At 36.4% G+C, this 22,693-nt stretch overlaps 1 protein-coding gene and 1 pseudogene across 1 annotated transcript in view; both read left to right on the top strand.

Annotated features, from left to right (window-relative positions):
- The window catches only part of PIWIL3 (piwi like RNA-mediated gene silencing 3), a 41,119-nt gene extending 21,127 nt beyond the window's left edge, over positions 1 to 19,992 (top strand). The window contains exons 7-21 of the mRNA XM_039861838.1: positions 102 to 182; positions 822 to 1,025; positions 3,024 to 3,135; positions 7,984 to 8,110; positions 8,317 to 8,434; positions 8,851 to 8,965; positions 9,420 to 9,607; positions 10,049 to 10,121; positions 15,364 to 15,564; positions 15,700 to 15,803; positions 16,381 to 16,451; positions 16,858 to 17,011; positions 18,548 to 18,673; positions 19,571 to 19,718; positions 19,876 to 19,992. Coding sequence (XP_039717772.1) covers positions 102 to 182; positions 822 to 1,025; positions 3,024 to 3,135; positions 7,984 to 8,110; positions 8,317 to 8,434; positions 8,851 to 8,965; positions 9,420 to 9,607; positions 10,049 to 10,121; positions 15,364 to 15,564; positions 15,700 to 15,803; positions 16,381 to 16,451; positions 16,858 to 17,011; positions 18,548 to 18,673; positions 19,571 to 19,718; positions 19,876 to 19,992 — 1,939 coding nt within the window. The remainder of the gene's footprint in view (positions 1 to 101; positions 183 to 821; positions 1,026 to 3,023; positions 3,136 to 7,983; positions 8,111 to 8,316; positions 8,435 to 8,850; positions 8,966 to 9,419; positions 9,608 to 10,048; positions 10,122 to 15,363; positions 15,565 to 15,699; positions 15,804 to 16,380; positions 16,452 to 16,857; positions 17,012 to 18,547; positions 18,674 to 19,570; positions 19,719 to 19,875) is intronic.
- LOC120602086 (uncharacterized) lies at positions 17,288 to 17,406 on the top strand (annotated as a pseudogene).
- Positions 19,993 to 22,693: the final 2,701 nt, after the last annotated feature.

Raw genomic sequence — 22,693 nt, 5'->3', positions numbered from 1 at the left:
ATTAACGAAGTCACTGACAGATTTTTTTCTTTAATGTGTGTTACCAAGTGCTTACTAACATTCACTGCAGTTTCAACAAAACCTGTTCTTTCAATTTCTAGAATTTTGAAGATCATGAAGTTGAGACAAGTTGGCCGCAACTATTACAACAAGGAGAAGGCTGAAGAGATCCGTCAACATAAGTTTGTATAAGTAGAAAGTTTCATATTCTGCAGATATAATTACAGAAGCTTTTGACCAAGTTACACTTATTTGAAGCAGTATGATTTACAAGTCATGCTCTTTTAAATGGTATCTGCTGGCTATGAGCAATTAAGTTGTAGTTTGATGTAAATTTAAAATAAAGTGAAAGATTCACTCTAAAAATTTTGGCATGAGAAGAATAACCCGTAAGATATTCAGTTGTGTAAACCTCACAGGAAACCTAAATAATCCAAAACTTAGGTAATTTTCTCTGAAAATATTTTTAATCATAAAAATTATATTTATATGTATATATGTGTATATTTTTCTTATTGGTACATGTGTATATAATTTATACATATATCTCATATGTTATAGTCTCACATATATAAATATATATAATTTCAAGCCTGTGGGTGATAATAAAAGGGTTTAACACAGATGATATATTACTTCTAATAAGCACATTTGCTAAATCTCTATTTCAAGGTCCTTCAAGACCAGTTATCACTAAAAGTAAGAAATTGACACTGACTCCTAAGTACCAATTTTAAATGCTGGGTTCAGGTCCTGTAACAGTTGGTCCTGTGTTCAGAGCTTGGTCTTCGACAACCGCATTCAACTTATTCTATTTGCAGACTGGAAATCTGGCCTGGTTATGTTACCTCCATTCTTCAGTATGAAAATAGTATGACCCTCTGTGCTGACGTGAACCATAAACTGCTCCGAATGGAAACGGCTTATGATTTAATTATGCGTATTAGAGAAGATGCCAAAAAAAAAGGCATCGATGTCAAAGAGCAAGTTTCTAAAGAATTAGTTGGATCCATTGTTTTTACAAAGTAAGTCTGCTGTTAAAAAAAACCTGTCCTGTCACTTTGATAACTTATTTTTCATAAGAGATGTTCCTATTTTTGAATCACTCAATGTTAAAGTTCAGAAGTGGAAAGAGCAAGAAAATGGCAATCATTGGACACTTATCTGGTTATACAGCATGGGAGAGGAATGCATGTAAATCATAGATGTTGTGTTCTTGTCATTTCTAATGAGAATTTAGTTGTTTTCTCTGAGTCCTCACTTGCACATAATAGAGTATGGCGTCTCCTGAATTTCTTCTTTCTTTTCTCTCTTTGTGTCTAGTTTTTTTAAAAATCGGTGCTTAGTTATAACTTATTAGCAAACTTCCATTTGAGTGAAGTTTTTATTTTTAATCTCCCTCTACCCAAGACATTTTAAATTGTTAAGAAAATGAATTTAAAGTTATCTAGCCAAAATAATCTTAAGAAGAGCAAAGTTGGAGGACTCACACTTCCCAATTTCAAAACTTACTACAAAGCCACAGTAATTAAGACAGTGTGATCCTGGCGTAAGGATAGACATTTAGATAATTAGAATAAAATTGAGAATCCAGAAGTTAACCCTTCCATTTACAGTCAGTTGATTTTTCAATAAGTGTGTCAAGACAATTTAATCAGGGAAAGAATAGTCTTTTTCAAAAAATATTGCTGAGACAGCTGGATATCCATCTGTCCTGCCCCTTCCTCATATAATACATGAAATTTTAATCCAAATTTAACTCAGTTACTTAAAAAAGACCTAAGCATAAGAACTAAAAATGTAAAATTTTTAAAGAAAATGTGGGAGGAAATCTTCATGACTTCGGGTTAGGCAAAATCTTATTAGATATGACACCCAAAGCCCAAATGATGACAAAAGAAAAATACAGATAAATTGGACTTCATCAAATTAAAAACCTTTGTTCTCTGAGGTACACTGTCAAAAAAGTGAAAAGACAACTGAAAGGATGATAGAAAATATTTGCAAATCACATCTCATAAATAATTTGTAGCTTGATATATAAAGAACACTAACAACTCAATAAATCCAACTCTAAAAAATGGGCAAAGGATCTGAATAGATATTTCTCCAAAGCAAATACAGGGATGGCCAATAATCACACAAAAAGATGCTCATCATTGTTAGCCATCAGGGAAATACAAATTAAAATCACAGCGAAATACAACTTCATACCTAATAAGATGACTAAAATAAAGAAGGCAGATATTAATGAGAATTTGTAAGGATGTGGAAAAATTGAAACCAACCTTCATACAGTCCTAGAGTGAATATAAATTGATATAGCTTCTTTGAAAACAGTCTTGCATTTCTTAAATATGCTAAATATAATGTTATCATATGACCCAGTAATTTCACTCCTAGTTATATACCCAAGAGAAATAAAAACATTTTCACCAAACTTGTTACATAAATGTCCATAACATCATTATTTATAATAGCTCAAAATGTAACCAACTCAAATGTTTACTAGTTGATAAATGGATAAACAAAAATATAGTATATATATACAATGGAATATGATTTGGCGATACAAAGGGATTAAGTACCAATATACGCTACAGCGTGGATGAACCTTGAAAACATTATGTTAAGCAAAAGAAGCCAATCAGGGAAGATCACATATTGTGATTCAATTTATGTGAATGTGATGAATAGGCAAACGTCTAAGGACAGAAAGGAAACCAGTGGTTGCCTAAGGCCTTGGGGAGTTGGGTGAAAATAGGGAGTGACTGCTTATGATTATGGGTATGGTCATTTCTTCTTTGGATGATGAAAATGTTCTAAAATTGATTGTGTTGATGGTTAAACAACTCTGCGAGTACACTAAAAACCACTGGATTGTCCACTTAAATGAGTTATTAATCTTAATAAAGTTGACATATCCTGCAATTACTTGTAGAATTTGAGATCCCTTATTTCTTACCTTGTTCCATGCAAGGAATACGTCAGGAATAATACCGTATATTGCAATTATTCCATAGGTTCAACAACAAAACCTACAGGGTGGATGCTATTAATTGGAAGGAAACTCCCAAAACTATATTTAAAAAATCAGATGGCACTAAAATCACTTTTATGGAATACTATAAGAAGGTATGAAATTTTATTTATTTAAAGATTTTTAAATTTTAATTTATTCATGCCTGTGTTATATAGTTAAATATATTTCTCTTGAGAAAATAAATATGGTAAGATTTCAGGTATGAAAACTTTATTCATGTTAGAAGTTTTAATGCAAAAGAACTTGGTTCAAAAGGAAGAAAAAAAATGACCAATTACCATCTGAAATTATGTGCTAAGTCTTATGAATTTATGTGTTAATTATGTGCTAAGTCTCATAATTCATAGATTCCTCAATCTTTGAGTGTTCACACACACACAAAAAGTAAACTTTGCTTAGTAAACTGAAATACACCAGTTGATGAGGTTGGTTTTCTAGCTTTGGCAGATGAGATAAAGATAATTAAAGGAATTGCAGATATCTGTAGCAAATGGAAAGACTTTACAGATGGATAATTTGTTTTTTTAAAAAGCTAGTGTTTTTATATGGAATTCAAAACATAGTGACCTGGTTCCATTAAGGGTACACAGTCCTCTGACATCCCTTCAAGGAGATGGTTCTATTATGACATTATCCTCATTTGTGCTCTATGCCTAGTGCTTGTTCATTCAATCCAGAAAGCATTTAGTGAGTGTCTACTATATATCTTGGGTATTCATCAATAACACAATTGAGTTCTCTGCTCTCAAGAAACGTACATTCTTGTGGCAGACAGATAGATGGCAAACGAGAAAAAACTATTCTAATAGTTATAAAGGATATGCAGATAATTAAAGCTAGGGGTTATTATGGAGAATGTCTGGAGGCTACTTAGACTGGGTGGTCATAGAAAGCTTCTCTGAGAAGCTGATCTGTGACCGTCAGGAAGGAGCAAGCTGTGCGCACATCAGAAAGAAGGAAAGAGATAATGCAAAGGCACCCTTTTCAGGATGGGCATGATGAACCCAGATCTCAAACAAGGCTAGTGTGTTCTCTAGAGAAAGTACAGTGGGGAAGGGCAGAAGTTGTATGACATGAAATCAGAGGACAGGGCAGGGGTCCTGTTGTATAAAGTTCTTTGTGCAATGGAAGCATTACTTCCATTCACATTTCTGTTGATCAAAACTTACTCATATAGCCTGAACCTAGCTAAACTGGACTTTATTGTCAATGGTATTACGTAGATGTATAAAGTGATGTATTGTCTTATTTTAAAGGTTTTTATCTAACATACGGAGAATGGTCTGTATGGAGTAGAAAAGGAGGCAGGAGACTAGTCAGGAGGTTATTGAATTGGTTGGGTTAATGGTAATGGCAGCTTGGATTAAGATGGGAGGAATACGTGAAAGTGGGAGGGACTTGTTGATGGCTTAAATGTAGTGAGCGATGGGAAGGGGATACTGAAACATAACCCTTCAACTTTATCTGAGGGAGTGGGTGGACCATGGCATTTTTTCATGCAACGAGAGAGTTTTTGGGAAGAGCTGTTTTGGGGAATGTTTGGGGATGAGCTAGGCTCTGATGGAGTTGCAAACTTAAATATCAGTAACTTCATAAACAAACAAACAAACAAACGTTTGTTTCTGGCTTTAATAAAGTTAAGGAGAGTCAGGTCTCTGAGAAGTTCTCTCGGGATAAGTCAGGTCTCTGAGAAGTTCTTCTCGGGATAACTCCGTGATTCAGTTTGTCACCATTTTCTGGCTCTCTCATCTCAACAAGTGAATTCCAAGGTTGTTGCGTTAGAGGAAAAGAAGTAATTGAAGCACACTGGCTCTTAAGTACCTTAGACTGAAAGTGACAGGCTGAGCATTACTTCCATTCACATTTCTGTTGGTCAAAACTCAGTCATATAGCCTAAACCTAGCTAAGTGAAGACTGAGAAGAATGCTTTTTTCATTTTTTTGTACAGCAAGGTGAAATAGTGAGTTCATAGCATTTTCTTCTGCCAAAGGGGTAAATAAAGCATGCTGGTTGGGCATGTCAATGAGTCTGGAGCTCCAAGTGGATGGATAGTGTAGAGATGTAGTCTGGGGAGTCCTTGGCTGTTCTCTAGTTCTTGGATTTTTCTGTGCAGTTACCTCAGCAGAATATGTAGGTAATCAAGAAACCAAAGTATTTCAAGAGAGAGGAAGGATGTGCATTGCTGTAGGATGTTAAGAAAAGGTTAAACAATAGTGTGTGTGTGTGTGTGTGTATCCAAGCTCACCATATTGTATACATTAATTATGTGCAGGTTTTTGTTCCCCAGTTATACCTCAGTAAAGCTGGGGGTGGTGGGAAAGATACACAGTAAAGAGTGTATTGGGTTTCATGGCATGGAGTTCATCACCAAGAGCAAATGTGTAAGGGTGGGACTTGGAGTCCAGGTGGAAGGTACGGAAGAAAAAATGTAGCAATATTTGCTACAAGAGAGAAGAGACACGGTATAGTAGACAGAGGAGGATATTTTTAAAATTAGAGAATAATATTTTTTTTATCTTGGTAGAAATCATCCAATAGAGGAGATATTGATAATATAAAATGTAAGAGAAATAAGGGATAATAATAGAAGCAAAATCCCTGAAGTTGAGAATAGGTTAGAATAATAATCAGAGGACCAGCAGAGCATAAATCTAAGGCAAGAAGGTAAACAGTAGGCAGAATGTTAGTGGATTCCTGTCCGAATCCTCACATTTCTCAGTGAAGTATGAATCGAGATCATTGGCTGAGTTGGTTGGTGGAGGAGAGAATGGAGATGTGTAAGAGATTTGAGAAGAGATGAGAAAGTATGAGATATTGGTTTTTGAATGGGTGGGGAGCAAAACTAGTGAATTTGAATAGAGTGTCCCTTTTAGATTTGGGGCAAAAACTAACTGCAGAACCAATCAGCAGGATTCGGTTGTTGGTTACATGCACAGAACAGTCAGGTTTTCCCAGGGTTAGAGACCTGCCAGAATGGTATGATGAAGGCATAGAGTAGGGAAGGAACTAATGGCATTTATGAGGAGTGATTACAAACAGGCTATGGAACGCAGATTGAGGGAAGTAAGGGAGATAAGGAAGTGAGGGCCATAAGGCTCTCCCTCCTTCTAAATTTACACATGCTGATTCCTCTCCTTAGGCTCATATTTGCTCGTTCATTCTACAAATTTCATATCTCAAAGGTCACTGACTAAGAGCCATTCTGGATATCCTAACACCATTGCCATCCACCACACACACACGCATGCACACATGCCAACATACAAACACACACCAACCTGCAACCTCAGGCCTCTGTGAAGTCACCTTGTTCTGTTATGTACTTGTAGTTCATAACATTTAGCCCAATTTGTAATTATATATTTGTGTGATTATTTAATCCCTCCTCTCTCCAATAAACTATGAGTTTCATGGGGGCAGAACGGTGTTGATTTTACTCTTTGTAATATCTCTTGTATCTTATACCATGATTGGCACATAGGAGTTCAAATACATAGGTTCAATAGTTAATTTATGTACATTGGCATCATAGGGCAGTGGGTTTGGGAACGATTTGAGAGAGAATTTGACCCATAAGGCAAACTACCTTCTTGGCATGTGCTGATAGATAGGAGTCTTGGATCTAAATAAAATATAAGAAAATAGTTTCAGCGTATTTACTTGAGTAAGACAGGCTGAAAAATCTGAAATGACTAGGGTGGTCTTGGGATGTCCTGGTGGGCATTCAGTCTTAGACAACAATTTAGTTTTAGTGTTGTAGTGAGATGTAGAAAAATCACTGGATTCATAGATGGGTCATTATAAGGGAAGTCTAATCCTGGCTTTCAAAAGAAGTTTAATAATATTGCAAATAGGAACAACAGGATTGATTTTTTTTTTTTTAGATGCAGAAGTAGATGTCGTAAGAGATCCTTCTAGGATATTTCATGAAAACAGTAAGAAATAGGAAATGTGATTTTCAAAGTTCTCTGCAGGAAATATAGTATATCCAAAGGCTTTAATAAGCTGGGTGGTAGAAGTGGTGGGTGAGGCCTAAAATGATGCCAAGATTCTATACCCACCTTAAGGAGGACAGGGGATGTGGGGTAAATACCAACTGCCTTCCAAATAACTACAGGCCACTGCAAGGAAAGAAAATATATAATCTACAACATTAGCATGAAAATTGAAAGTGGTAACCCAATTCAAGAAGGAAAGAGCCATGAGCACTGGATTTGAAATTTTCTCATCTAAGGTGGGAACTCCTTTTGAAGTTCCCAGATGCTTAAAAGACATGATACCAACATGCACGTGGCTAAATTGGTATTGATGAGGACCTTGATAATGATCGGCATAGGAGGGTCTGTGAAGAATTGCCACTTTGTGTTGGAGAGTAAAGGCACTTTGTTGTACAAGATTTGCAGCACAGGGGGAGGAACTTCTGTGGGTGATGTCTTTGAAAATGCCTTTTTCTACCAGAAGCGGGGATTAAGCGTTTAGGGAAAATAAAGCAGGAAGGCTGTTTAGAATAGATCGGGAATTGCAACTCTCAAAAGCTGGCCAGGTTTTGTTGTCCCCCACTGGTATGGAATCCTCTTGAAAGTTCTCAATATTTTAGAAATTTTTAATAGCAGTACTGTGGTGAGAAATATACTCTAAGTATCTCTCACCCATCTACATTTATAAAGTTAGGACAATGACTCTAAGGTGATGTTTGTGGGAGTCCCACTCTCCTCGGCCTTGTATCTTTGTAAGGAAAAAAGATGTGATCCCTGAGACAGCTAAATTAAGAGGCCATTAAAAGTATTTTTTAATGCATCCTTAAACCTTGGGAAACAATATCACCAGCATACCTCTGGACCGCCATTTTTGATCCAAAAATGTACTTTTGTACCAATTTATGTGATGTTACTAAGGTTTTCCTGATAGTTATACCAGTGTTATTTCTTGCTTCTGTTGAGCAGTATAATGTCCTGGTCACGGACTTAAATCAGCCACTTTTGATCAGCAAGGGCAAATGGAAAAAGAGCCAACAGGACACACCACACGAACCAATAATGCTGGTTCCTGAGCTCTGCCACCTGACAGGTACTGCGATTTATCCTGTCTCCACAGAAGAAAACCCCGCTTTAAAGTCACAGATATTATGATGTAGGAGTGTGGGCATTTCACAATACTCTCTGTGACCGAGAGCTCTGTTCTCCGTTGGTTCTTGCTCTTCCGGATACAACAGTTAAGTCTTCTCTAAGAATTCTTGCTTGTTCAGCTATTTCTTTTGGATTTTTTTTTAAAAGGTCTAACAAATACAATGCGTAAAGACTATGGGGTGATGAGAGACTTGGCTGCTAGTACAAGGTTGAATCCAGAAGTAAGGCAGCAGAAATTGCAAAATTTCATGAATGCTATGCAAACGTAAGTGCTACTTTTTTGGCTCTCTGACTGTCTGTCTGTCTGTCTCTGTCTCTCTGTCTGTCCGTGTGTGTGTGTGTGTGTGTGTGTGTGTGTGTGTGTGTGTGTGTGCGCGCGCACTGAAATTGAGATCTTTGCAGGTCCCTTGACATCTATCCCAGATTCTTCAATTGAAAAATGAGTTTTGTCATTGCAATGTTAGAGGAGACCTAGAGAGGGTAGAGTGAACCAGAGTACTCTAAGTGCCGACACAAATGTGAGAGCAAAACCAAGACTATTTCAGAACTTTAGGGAGTTTATCTGCAGCATCTCAACATGAAGGATGAGCAATAAGGAAAATTGCCCTGTGTTTTGCAAATGGTTAATTGCTTTTGATTATTTTCTTTGGTTGGATCATGTGGAACTATTTTAACTTTCAGAGATGAGAATGTGAAAAAGGAGCTTCAACTCTGGGATTTCAAGTTTGATGCCAAATTTTTGTCCTTCACAGGAAGAATTTTGAAAGAAGTGAGAATTTTCCAGGGGAAAAGAATGGTAAGACAGTTTCAAAATTTTCATGTCACAGTTGGGTCAAACGAATAGTAACGCAAAGAGAAACTAACATAGCCATGTCAGTAACTACGACTGCTCTCTCTTCTTAGGCTGCCCGTTCTTTCTATATGAGAGAATGACAGTCCAAGAAGAATGCATGTAAAATGCTTGGCATATCGTAAAATTAGCATTACATCTTTATTAGTATCGTGGACAAATGAACTTCCAAATGTATCCTTAAGAGTCAAATACCTAAAATCAAAGTAAACCAGAGTAACCTATGATAGAATTCTAGTGTTTTAACCTATATCTTAAGGAAAATAGCTGATACGGTCATGACCGAAGTTTAAAATTGTAATATTTCAGTAGGAAAGAGCACAGACTTACAGTGGAAAGGATCTTGAATGATTTTTTTTAAATGAAGTTTTATAGCATGTCTCGGAATTGTTTTTTTCAGTTTGACTCCCATCCACAATCTGCCGAATGGGCAAGAGAAACAAGAAGTGGACCCTTACTCAGTGTGAAGTCACTAGATAATTGGCTGATCCTCTATACAAAGAAAAACTATGGGGCAGCCTGCTCCTTAATGCAGAGTCTACGGAGAGTCACACCCACCATGGGCATAGCTATAAGAGATGCAAAAATGTAAGTCGATCAGAAATAACTTCCAATTTAAAAGTTAGTTGTCAGCAATCGGAAGGTAGAGTAACTGAAAATATTAAATTGTAGGAATCTGTTGCTTTATCAAAACTCTGAAAGTCTGTAAATAGTCCAATCTACTCCAGTCAACAAGTATTAAAATAGGCTTTTGTGCTATATGATTTGTGGCTCTTGGCATACAAGTTGAGGAAGATATGACAATTAGCAACTTAATGTGAATGGATGGGGTGATATTAAGAACTAGTTCCCAAATATGTTTCCGAATATTGAATTTATTTTAAAAACAAATTTTAAACTGAAATGCCCATTTTGGCATTTTTTAATCTTGTCTTGCTTTATATCATGTTTCATTGGCTGTTTAAAATGTTTCTTATACGTTTCACAGTTCATTACCTTTTGAATATAGATGATATACTTATTTTCTAGGCTTGAAGTAAGTGATACAGTCAACTCCTATGTAACCGTCTTAAAAAAACATGATTCATCAAATACACAGATGGTAAGTGTCTATTTGCTATGTGCACAGTCTTTCGCGATTGTTCTAACACTGTATTTGCATGCATTTTAGAACATGGAATGTTGCCATCAGTTTCCTAAACTATTAAATGAATACAAATCTACCTCTCTACTGTAGTACAATATACACCGGGTTTTAGCTGTTACTTAATACTGCCATATTATACTAATTCTTTCAGGCTCAAGGACTTGGCATTATCTTGTCTCAAACTGAAAAACACCATACAAATATAAAGTGATATGGATTCTGGTAATCACCACATTCATCATTTCTCTCTCCAGTTGTAACCTGCAAAGCCTATGATCTGTCTCTTCCAGCATATGCTCTGCCCTTTGCTCAGTACTTTTCGGGGGAATTTTTTCCCTTTCTTTTCTCCCATCCAATGTTTTTGACCAAGTTGTCATAACGTTGTGTCTGAATTACTAAAGTAACATCTTTTTTCTTCTTCCTTTGGGCTCTTTCTTCTAATCCATCTCACATTCTTCCTTCTTCCTCCAGGATGATCTTTAAGAGGATCTTTGTTTCTTGAGCATAAAACCAGGGTCTTTCTCCTATTGTCTTGTTTATGAAGCCTAGACTTTTCTCTCCTTTTTGTTTCCACTAAGGAACCTTTGAGGCTGCTCTGAAGGGTACCTTCTCTGAACCATACTCATTCTCAAATGAAATGTCTTATGTTCAAAATCCTGTTGTACTTACATTTTTTGGTCTTGCTTCCTGTTGCTTGATTGTCTATTATATCTCTTTCTTCTCCGGTGGTCAGTGTAGCCTTAAATGCTCAGCTGGATCAGGAAAGCATCCACTGGGAATGAGCAAAGGCTTACATTTAGTACATGAGGATCAGAGTTGAAGGGGCCTTAGTAGTTGTTTGAATCCCAACCCATTCTCATACCAGGAATTTCCTTTGCTCATTTAGCATTTTTAATCATGGGGATTTCTTTTAAATAGAAGTCCTTCATCTCTTGAATGGGAACTTATACCACTTTTACTGATTTATCCTCTTTTACTCAAAGCAGCCCCTTAAAAATTTTAAGGTATGTCAGATGTTAAGGGGAGCACGACTACAACCTTTTTTCTTGTGCACTTAGAATGATCAATAAAATAGAGACTGGAAATTATATGCAAAACTGTCTTGCAAGTACAAATGGAAATCTTTATAGACCTAGACTAGAGGGGAATTCATGTATGTAAGCAGGGGTGAAGCCAGGTGGCTCACAAAGTTCAAAAGTTGTGTGGCATTAAGCAGAAGGCCAGAATAGGGCTCTGTGAGATAATCCATTGACTGTGATAAGACATCAAGCCACCTATTTATGTTAAGTCTAAAATAAAATAGTAACTTCATAAATATGCAATAAAGATTGGTGGTAACAATACCAATAATGCATAAGCACTCATGTGGTTTGGCAGTATATTTTCCTTATGGTGTATGCAGACAACAGCTTACAGATCATGATTTTAAACAAGTTGCGATGAGGAGGCACACGTGTTTGAATAATAAAAATTAATTCCTATAAATGTGTAAGTTGGAGGAGCAAAGCAGAAGTGGAATAAATGTATACTCAAACTATAGGATATGTTTTTTTTTTTTTTTACAGGAAGGAAAGCCAATCTAGTATTGTGTTAATGATTTAAAGCTAAAGAATAAAAATGAAATAGTGATCTCACACATAATATTAAAACTGGTTCCTGAAAATCAGATATTTGCAGTAAAAATGCCAACTGGGAATACAGTCCCATATTTTAAATAGCAAATCTTACAGTTTTTCTCTTTAAAATCATGATTACACATTAATCCAATCTAAAGCCTCGGGTTTGTTTTCTTGAATGTTTAAAAACTTTTAAATTTATATTTTACTGTAATTTCAGACTCATGGAAAGAGTTGCAAAGATAGCACAAATCTTTCTATAACCATTTTCCAGATTTCTTAAATATTAAATTTTACCGCAGTCATGTAATCATTCTCTCTTATGTCTCTGTCTGTGTATAATCATTTTTTCTCTCATATATGTAACATATATGTACCCACATACCCATGTTTATGTGTCATTCACAGTAGTTATAGTATATGTATTCCTGAGCCATTTGTCTCATCTATACTCTATCTGAAATTCTACCAATCCTCTCCTTTATAGCAAAATAAATTGTTTGTCCGGTCCATATGGGGTCACTTGAAGCATCTATCTGATCAACATGTTAATCTCCATTCAATCTCTGGAAAATTTCTTTAGTCTTTATTTGGGTTTTATAGCCTCAACATTTTGAAAGTGCACTGGCCATGTAGTTTACAGAACAATCCTCAATATGGGTTTGCCCATTTCCTCCTCATTCAATTCAGGTCATGCATTCTTGCAGAATACTGAAGAAGCCAGGGTGTGTTGTTCTCAATTCATGTTATCAGGAAGCAGGTGATGTTGATTTGAGTGGTGATTTTAATTTTGATGATTTAATTAAGGCGAGGTCTAGCAGAGTTCACCATTTCAAAATTACTGTTTCTTCTGTTTGTGATTGATAACTTTATTGTGGGGTGACACTTGGAGATTCTGCAAATTTCTGGGTTCTCATTGAAATTTCACTTGCTAATTTTAGCATCTATTGATGATTCTTGTCTGAAACACTTATTATGGTGCTCACCAAAATGGGGATTTTTATGTTTTCAATATTCCTTCTATATTTATTAGTTGGTATTTTTGTGTAAGGAAGACTTTTTCATTCTTCTCTATTTACTTATGTAAACATGGATTTATGTAATGGATTGTAATTTACTCTTATTTGTTGCTCACCTTTTCCCTTTCACAGTCACTGTCCTGCAAATGCAACTTCTACCCCGTGTTCTATCACCATAGCTTGGTGTTGCCTGTTTTAAAACTTTACCTGAAAAGAATTATACGTTTACAGGGTCTTTTTTTTAATCTTCTGCTGAACTTTGAGATTCCTCTTTGGTGGGTGTAGCTGTAGCATATTTGTTCTCTTGCTCTGCATAGTATCCCATTGTTTTCAACTTAATCTGTTCTATTGTTGATGAACCTTTGAGATGTTTTAGTTTTGCTATGACTTATAGTACCATTATGATTACTCTAGACCTGTCTTTTGTTCACATAGGTGTGTATTTCTGTTGGGGATTTACCCAGGAGTGGAATGTTCCATGTCATTAGATGCTACTAATCAGTTTTCCAAAATGTACACACCCACCATCAGCTTGAGCATTCTTGTAGCTTTATGTCTTCTTTAACACTTAGCATTATCCATCTAATCAGTTTGTTTTTGAATGGCAGACACTCAGATTTTAACCCAAGTATGTACTCTTTCCTTGGCAGGACCTGGTTTCAGTTTCTATCCTTCTCCATCTATGAGTTTGTCAGTCTTTTCATAGCCTTCCAACCTCCCATCCATGTTTATTGGGACAGGCAGATACCATAAGGTAATGCAGCCTCAGCTGCTGAGATCATCTCTCTGGGTCCCTATTTCTCTTCTTAACCTTATAATTTTTTATTGCCTCATCAAACTGGCTAAGCTTTGAACAGGCATACTCCTATATTTTTATCAACTTGAGTAGCTCTTCTTAGGAAAAGACAGATCCATTCTATTCCAGAAGCTGAAATTTTAGGAGACAACATTAGCTGACCACTCTTAGGAAACTCAGAGATAGTCAAATAAAATAATTAGAATCTAGATGATTTTAAACTCATATTTAAAAACCTGACCTACTAACCTACTAATACATGTATATATCTATATCTATGTAGAGATACACATGTGTGTGTGCATGTGCGTGTGTGCACATGTGTTAAGTGTAATCTGTACCCAAAAGATCAGGTGATTTTTAAAAGTGTATCTGTAAGTTTGTTTTGTCTTTGTCTTTCATTGGTCACAATGGACTTAGAGAAATCCTATGCAAGTAATGAAGGACCAGTGTCCTATTGACCACACGTGTTGACCACAGTACATTTCAATTAGGAATTGTTAAACCACATACACTCAAGAACCAAATAATTATTTTTTGAGTAACAGCTCTGTTAGAGGATAACCTCAATGGAAATTTTAAAAAAAGAACTTTTATAACTGAGGTACCATGTGAGTACTATGTATCAAAACCGTGCGAAACAGAAGACTGGAAATGAGATGGGACCTGTAGCCCTTCAGGGATGCACTGGGAATGAAATATGAATTTTAATGCATTAAGAATAGAGTAAAGCAAAATAAAGAAGAATGAAACAAGAAAATAAAAACAGACTAAATAGAGAACTACCAATAAATCTAAAGCTGAAAAAATGTTAAATTTGATGTTGTCAAGACTGAAGAAAAGACAGAGGAAGGCTTCATGAGATCAGTAACAAGTGGAGTTCATTATTACAGATTCACTGGAGGACCATGAGCTAGAGAGTACCAGTTAATCTGAAAGTTTGAAATGATTTTTAGAAAAAATATAAACAATTAGCTGGTTAGCGCGATGAATTATTGGGAAAAATGTTTCTCTTAATCAAAGCAGATAATGCATTTGATAAAATTCCACATCTGTTCATATAAAAAGAAAAAGTCCAGAGCGAGAAATTATTTAACCTAATCTGATAAAGATGTCTGCCAAAAACTTCCTATAAGCATCATCATGTTAAAAATAACATGGATGATTTTCACATTACAGTTAGAAACAAGCCAAGCGGTAACCACTCTTCCTGACCACTCAGCGTCCTACTGGAGGTCTTCGTGAATATTTGGAACCTTAATCTGCTACTTGTCCATCAGGCAGTTTCCATAACTCCCAAGCTTGTATACTCGGGCAAATAGGGATCATAGTATTGATCTCAGCAGGTTGTCGAATTAACTGAGTCAACTAAAATGCTTGGCAAGTGCCCCCATACATAGTGATCATCCCATAAATGGTGACTATCCTGATTATAACCTATTTTGATCTACATTTTTAACCCAATCTTGTCAACTTTATAATAAAGTACTGGGAATTAAATAACTAGGACAAAGAGATTTTGTAAGTTTAAGCGACTGACACATATTGCCAAGTGACTGTTGTGCAGCCTGTTTCTTCCGCATGCTCACCCTCACGATAGTTTAATGTAATGTGATTCTAGACCTTTCACTGTCATAGATTCAGGTATTTAGTAAAGAGACTTGACTTTGTCAGTATTCCTCCTAAGTAGTATCCTCGATGTGGTATCCATTTCTCATATCACTGTGTTCTTGCATTTCGGGGAAGTTCATGCTTCTTTCTTTCAGGTAGTTTGTGTGCTGTCCAGTGACAGGAAAGAAATGTACGATGGCATTAAAAAATACCTGTGTGTCAATTGCCCGATTCCAAGCCAGTGTGTGGTGGCGCGGACCTTGGACAAACCTCAGACACTGATGACCATTGCTACAAAGATTGCCCAGCAGATGAACTGCAAGATGGGAGGAGCCCTTTGGAAGGTGCAAACAGGAGTATGTTGGAATTTATTGCCTTCTCTTTATTTCATGGACTTTGTTAAGATTCTGTTGAACTATTTTTTAAATTTAACTGAGAAATTTGCCTATATTTTGTTCTAACTCAATTTACTACCTATTTCAAAATTGAAGTTGCAGAATGCAATGTTCATTGGCATTGATTGTTTCCACGATATTGTAAATCGACGGAAGTCAATTGCAGGATTTGTGGCAAGTGTCAATGAAGACTTAACGGAGTGAGTAAGCTTTGGCAGACATAGGACAGTTAGTAACAATCTATAGACCAAATAGTAGAGGTGGACCTGACTAATGTTCATTGATTAGCTCCACGGACAAGCTGTTCTTAGCCATGTGCCCTCATGATCTTCTGGCAAAGTTATCCTCCCCAAATATTTTGCATGGAGGGCTTAGCATCATTTCCTATTGCTGCCTAATGAATTATGCCAAATATGACAATTTGAACAATTCCATGTAGGTCAGATGTCTGGCATTGCATAGCTCTCAAGGCCTTACAAGGCAGTGATTAAAGTGTTGCCAAGCCACATTCTTATGAGGCAGCTTGGGCTCCTCTTCCAAGAGCACATAGTTGTGGCAGAATCCATTTGCTTATGGTTGTAGGGCAGAGGTCCCTGTTTCAGAAGAAAGCTAAGATATCAGAAGAAACCAATATTTTGATCTCTGCAGGGGAATGGATCCTTCATTGGATCCTCAGCTTGTGGGGTGGTGGTGATGTCATCGATTAATTTAGAATTAAAGTGATACAATTTTAAGAATCTAGTTTTCCAGACCGATGGCCTACTTTTCTCTAAACAGGTGGTTCTCTCAATGTATCATCCAGGAATCGGGGCAGGAGCTTGTGAATGGGCTGAGGGCCTGCTTGCAAGGTCAGTGTCCTATGACATCTGGAGTTCTCGAGTCTAATAGTAGATCCCCACCAGTGGAGAGATTGTCCCCCAGGGTATATTTAGCAATGACTGAAGGTACTTTTGGTTATCACAACTGGGATGGAGGTGCTACTGGCATGTAGTCTAGTAGGTAGAGGGCAGGGTGCTGCTAAACTGCTTACTATGTATAGGATAGCAACATTGAAACCACCACCACCACAAAGAATCATCCGGCTTGGAATTTCTACTGTTATTGAGAAACCCTAGACTAGACTGAAGGCTTAAGCAGGGAAACTGCCCTGAAAGCTACAGTGTTGAAAAATGAACCTGAGAAGTGGTCAAAAATAAGCAGTGGCCAGTCTGTTCCAAGTTAGTTTATTTCTGTGTATTTCTGGTTTACTTTCAGAGGCCCTGAAGCTCTGGTATGAACGTAATTCACTTCTGCCATATTCTATTATTGTGTATCGGGATGGAGTGGGAGATGGTCAGCTTCAAGCATTGATTGACTATGAAATACCACAGATTGTGTCCTCCTTAAAGAGTATTTTCAATTCACAAAAGTAGGTATATAAATTGTAAAGTGTGGATTTTGTAATCTCCATGGTTTAGTCTTTGAAAAAAATCTGTAACAATTATGATATGTGAATTACGAGAAAGAGCTCGCTACAGAGAGCTTCCGCTGATGGATAGGGAGAAAACAGGCCATCACCTCTTTGACTTTGTGCTTCATGCCCAAGTCAGGGTACGGAGCAGAATTGTGACATTTCAGTGGCAGGTTGTTCTCCCCGAAGGAACCCCTACAAATCTTTCCCTTTAAAAAAATCTCCCTGCAATGAGTCTTTGACTATGCCACTCTGAACAAGCCCAATCCCGTCTGATCTCGGAAGCTAAGCAGGGTTGGGCCTGCTTAGTAGTTGGATAGGAGACCACCTAGGAGGACCAGGTGCTGTAGGCGTAAAAAATAAAAAAATAGAGAAATAAATAAGTAAAATAAGAGATTGTAAGGTCATCCAAGGGTTGCCTCGCTCCCCAAAATAAAATTAAATTAATGAATTAATTGAATTGAATTGAATTGAATCTCCCTGCAAGCCTCTATGTAGGACAGCTTAACCTCAAATAGTCATTAAAATCCATGAATATAGTCTGTCAATGGTGTTAAACAAAAATGCTCGAGACTGAAAGTTGTCCTGAAAAAAAGGGGTTTATTGAGCAATAGGTGAGACAGAGTGAGTGCTAGGTCCTAGGGCCCATAGTCTAAACCAGCAGCTGCAGGGCTGGATGGAGAAGACAAACATGTCGCCGTCCTGGAGTTGACAAGTCTCTTTTACACCGAGTTTGGGGAAGAAAGATGCAACTTGTTTTAAAAGAATTTATATTGGCTATAGATGAGGGTGGGGTGGGAAAGGGTGAAGCTGGGAAAGCTCTGGGATAGGTGAAAAGTTTGTAGGAAGAAATACTCGTTGCCTCTGGATTGGTTGTGGGCAAGAGTCTAGAAATTTCATGCACAAGTGGATGTAACGGTGTCTGGTGGTCTGCTATTCATTTTAAATAACTGCTGAAATAGCTTCCTGGAAGTTGACTCAAGTTTCAACATACAATCAGGAATGTGGGCAGTCTTTTGTTGGTTTCAACCTATGTCTGCTAACCGATTCACTTCCCTTGTCTCTTCCTCCCACCCTCTAGCTTGCTGTAATTTAGGACATCTCAGAATTTCTTTTTCTTGTCGATGGTTTGCACTTATCCAACTCCTTTCCCCTGGAGTTTTGTAAGTCCCAGGGCCAGGGATCCCTCCCAGCTGCCTCTGCTGGCCTCATCTGTTTATCTGTGAAGCCTGGTATCCGACATAGATGATAGATGTGATGCTGACCCTGTGAGGAAGGGACCATCCCCCTAAGATATGGATGGCTATGAAGAGGAACCTACCCCTTTACTACCTGAATCAGCCATGTGGAGTTCAGATACTAAAACTGGGGAATATAGAGAGCTGCCATCTGCAGGCTCTTTAATAGTTCCTATGGATGTGGTGTTTCAACACTAAATGCTTCTGAGATGACATGAGTGAACATAGTATTTTTCAGTTTCATAATTTTTTTCAGTTTTAAACTAACTTTCATTGTGGTGAAGAAACGAATAAACACCAGATTTTTTGTCGAGTCTCAAGGAAGACTTCAAAATCCATTACCAGGAACAGTTGTTGATGTAGAGTTGACCAGGAGAGAATGGTAAGCCACCTTTATTTATTGTCAAGATTTCCTTCCATTAAGATGGTAACAGAATTTTTTAAGGTTTGTATGATTTGGAGGAAAAAAGAAGTATTGACCTAAGGAATGTTAAAATTATATGAATAGGTACATTGGATTATAGGTTTTGTTTGTTTGTTTGTTTGTTTTTGGTCTTCAATCATTTTCTTCTCATAGAATTTAAAAAATATGCTGTAAATATACTTATCATTCTAGGATTCTTCAGTTGTTAGGATGAACGGTGGGACTTCTGGTTAACTTTAGACTTGTCAGGTCAATTATGCAAATGAGAACATTTCATAAAACCACAACGAAAAATAAAACATACCAATAGATAGGGAAGATGAAGTAAAACTAAAGACAGACAGAAATATGGATCGATCTATTAGAAGGTAAGAGGAAAGAAAAAAAACCAAAGTATGAAAAACAAAGCATAACAAAGATAACACACATAAAAAATAAATTCAATATTTACAATACGTTGATTAACCTTTCCTATTATATCATTTAGGGAGTTTGAATATATTCAGGTGATTCTTTGGGAGAGGCAGGAAATGTCCATCCCTGGATCTTTGAAATGAGTTACTTATGACCATATCAATTAGCCAGTTTTATATTTATGCCTCTAGGCATCAGTGCATATGCTTTTAAGTCTAAATCCCATAGGAGTTCTTACTTGGGTCATTGATTTCACTGTCTTTCGTAGATTGGCTATATTGAATCATTGCTCAACAGGTGGCCAACCTTTTAATGTTTAAAGTTTCCTTTAAACTCTTGTCCATAAAATGGGTTTCTGTAAAATATTGTCACTTTAAATACTAGTTTGCAACATTCTTTTTCTTCTAAAATAAGCTGATACCCACATGTTTTATTTTCTAGGTATGATTTTTTTATTGTGAGTCAGTCTGTGAAAGATGGTACTGTCACTCCCACTCATTATAATGTCATCCACGACACAGTCCGCTTGAGCCCAGATACAGTACAGTGTCTAACTTACAGACTATGCCACATGTATTATAATTTGCCAGTAAGTGTTTTTGATACCAATTTTTCTTTAGATCTGTAAAATTGGTCAAAATTAAATCTATACTTTTTGAACCTTCGAATTCATATCTACGAAAATGTAAATTCAGGGAAAGTAGATATAAAGTTAAAAAAAATTTTTGTTCTCTTTTAAACTAAAGGGTGTCATCCGAGTTCCTGCTCCTTGTCACTATGCCCATAAACTGGCTTACCTTGTGGGCCAGAGTATTCATGAAGAACCACATCATTCCTTGTCAAACCGGCTCTTTTACCTTTGACCTACAGAAGAAAGCTTGATGGGATATTGAAAGCCACAAATTGTAAATGTTTTTTTATTTTTGAAGCTCTACATCTGAATTATTTTCCTAGATGCAGAGTTTTAAATTCTAATCATTCTTGATTGGGCATGGAGGAGATTAAGAGTGGTACATGCCATTTTCAATGCTACCACTGACTTAAGATGAGACTTCTGATTTCCAGACAGAGAACTGACAGTGAAGATTTCATCTTGCAATTTACCTTGCAAATGTATTGCAATGACTTTATGATTAATCCTGCCCAAACACTTTCCACTCCTAGGAATCCTACTCTGCTAATTGTAAAGGTTACACATTAGTTACATGGAGATTATATCTATGAGCATGTAAATTCTACTTGGAAAATGATATCTACTTTCTTTTGAAACATTTTAATTTTAAAAGACATAAAAATAAAATTAAATGAAGATGTGTGCAGTATTTTGCATGAAAAGTAACCTGTATATTGTTTATTCTTTGTACCAGGGTGGGGATTGAACATATTTTTGGTGGAGCCGTAAATAAGGAAGACCTTGTGATTTAAAAGTTGGCAGCATAAGATCATTGAAATGTTTTGTCACTTTCCCTAAATAAGGGAAATTAAGAGCTCTCTTAGCATTTCCATTTCATTCATTCTCTTGTGCAGTTTCAAGTGTGGTGTTAATTCTGTCAGCTGTACCACAGTCAGAAGACAGTCTTGAATAAGTTGTTTAAATGTACCTATTATGTTTTTCCTGAAAGCAGACATATTTTTTTCTCTCCACTTTATCTTTAAATATACTCAGGAAATAATATGTGAAACTTTGTCTTCTTACACTTCTAAACAGAGTAGTATAGTATTTTTTGGGTGGGAAGGAAGTAGGTTAGCTTCAAATATACCAGAAAGGGTATGTTTCAAAACAATGTAATTGCTTTGATTATAAGTAAATTAATTTAGGTTTGTAATCTGAACCAGTCTTATAAGAAAATTAAAAGTCATTTAAAAAATATAACAGATAACATTCTACCTAGCAGTACCGTCAGTAATGATAAATATAATACAGGAGATGGGTCTATAATTAAAAACAAGTTAAGGCAGCATGTTCTTTTCTGAAGCTAAAATTTGATTTATGATAATATATTTCTAGAGAGCTACAAAACTAATTGGAAGAAACAAATTCAAAGTAGTTATTAAAAACTTTTTGAATATTTCCTATAAATGCAGTACAAACACTTATAACACTATATAATGATAGCTTCTAGATTTGTCAATTTAAAATTCAATAAAGGTATGCATGTTAAAATCATCGAATTTGGGCTCATCATTTTTAAAAGATATGCTTATCTTAGGCTTCTTAGTCTGATTGTTGCTTTTCTAAGATAAATGGAAATATTGTGGTTAGGGCACTATCTGATTTTATCAGACTCCTAGTGCTTTATAAATTAGATGAAGGAAGCTAGGTATTCATATTTCTAGGAGAAAGTTTTATTGTCCCAAAGGCTTATAAAATTTCTATAATGTATCACAGTGCCTAAGTCTCATATTACTGAGTAGACATTGGGAGGACTAATTAGTCTTTCAGAAATGGATTTGGCCTAAGTAGCGATATGATATATAATCTAAGAAAAATGAACTTCTTGACTCTTAATGAATAAGTAATACATATTTAATATATATGAAACTTCCCACTGAATACAGCTCAGAAAGCTGGATGGAATATTAGAACTAAGAGTTGACATAGCAAGACAGACAGCTTTCCTTAGAAAGCTTTCCTGCCTGCTAGATTGGCCAACATCTGAGAATGCAGAATCTGAGGGGTCCCTACTATTCTCTAATAAGAATGGCTCCCCATGCCTAAACTGTTTTTGCAAACTGTGGTTCTGCTGAATCTCTTTCCTTCTGGAATTATTGAATTTGGGCACGTGCTAAGCAGAGGGTACATAAATAACCAGTCACCTCTGGTCACACAGTCTTTGATGAACTTCCCTGGCAGACAACATTCACAGACATTGTCACAAGTTATTGCTGGAGGAATTAAGTGTACCTGTGTGAGTGTTGGAACAGAATTCTTAAAAGTCTGTGCACCTCATTTTCTCTGGACCTCCTTTTATGTGTCCGTTCCCTTTGCTTATTTTGCTCAGTGTGCTTTCACTGTAATACATCACAGCAATCAGTGTGACTATATACTGAGTTCAGTGAGTCCTAAAGAATCACAGAACCTGGGCAGAGGGGCTCTAGCCACTCCTTCAACGTAGGCTGGAACACAAGGAAAAAAAAAATAGGCACTGTCTCTGAGAAAAGTCCAGACATTAGACTTACTAGACAAAGACTTTGTATCTATCATATATGTTCAAAAAAAATTTAAATCATATTTAAAGAACTAAATGATAGTGTGAGAATTATGTCTCTCAAGTAGAAAATAACAAGAAAAAAGCTATAACTTATAAAAGATAGCCAAATAGAATTTCTGAAGTTGAAAAGTATAATTAACTGAAAATTTTAACAGAATACCTTTTATTAGCTTCCAACGGCTGCTGTGACAAAATACTATAAACTATAGGACTTAAAACAACAGAAATTTATTGTTTCACACTTCTGGAGGCTGGAAGTCTGAAGTCAAGCCACAGGTTGGGCTGTGCTCCCTATGAAATATCTAGCACATTAGACTTGTCTTTTTCTAGCTTTTGATATTTTCTGGAAATG

The sequence above is a fragment of the Pteropus medius genome, unplaced genomic scaffold, assembly GCF_902729225.1.
Source record: "Pteropus medius unplaced genomic scaffold, Ma_sr-lr_union100, whole genome shotgun sequence".
In the NCBI taxonomy this organism is placed as follows: Eukaryota; Metazoa; Chordata; class Mammalia; order Chiroptera; family Pteropodidae; genus Pteropus; species Pteropus medius.
This window is presented reverse-complemented; position numbering and strand designations above follow the sequence as displayed.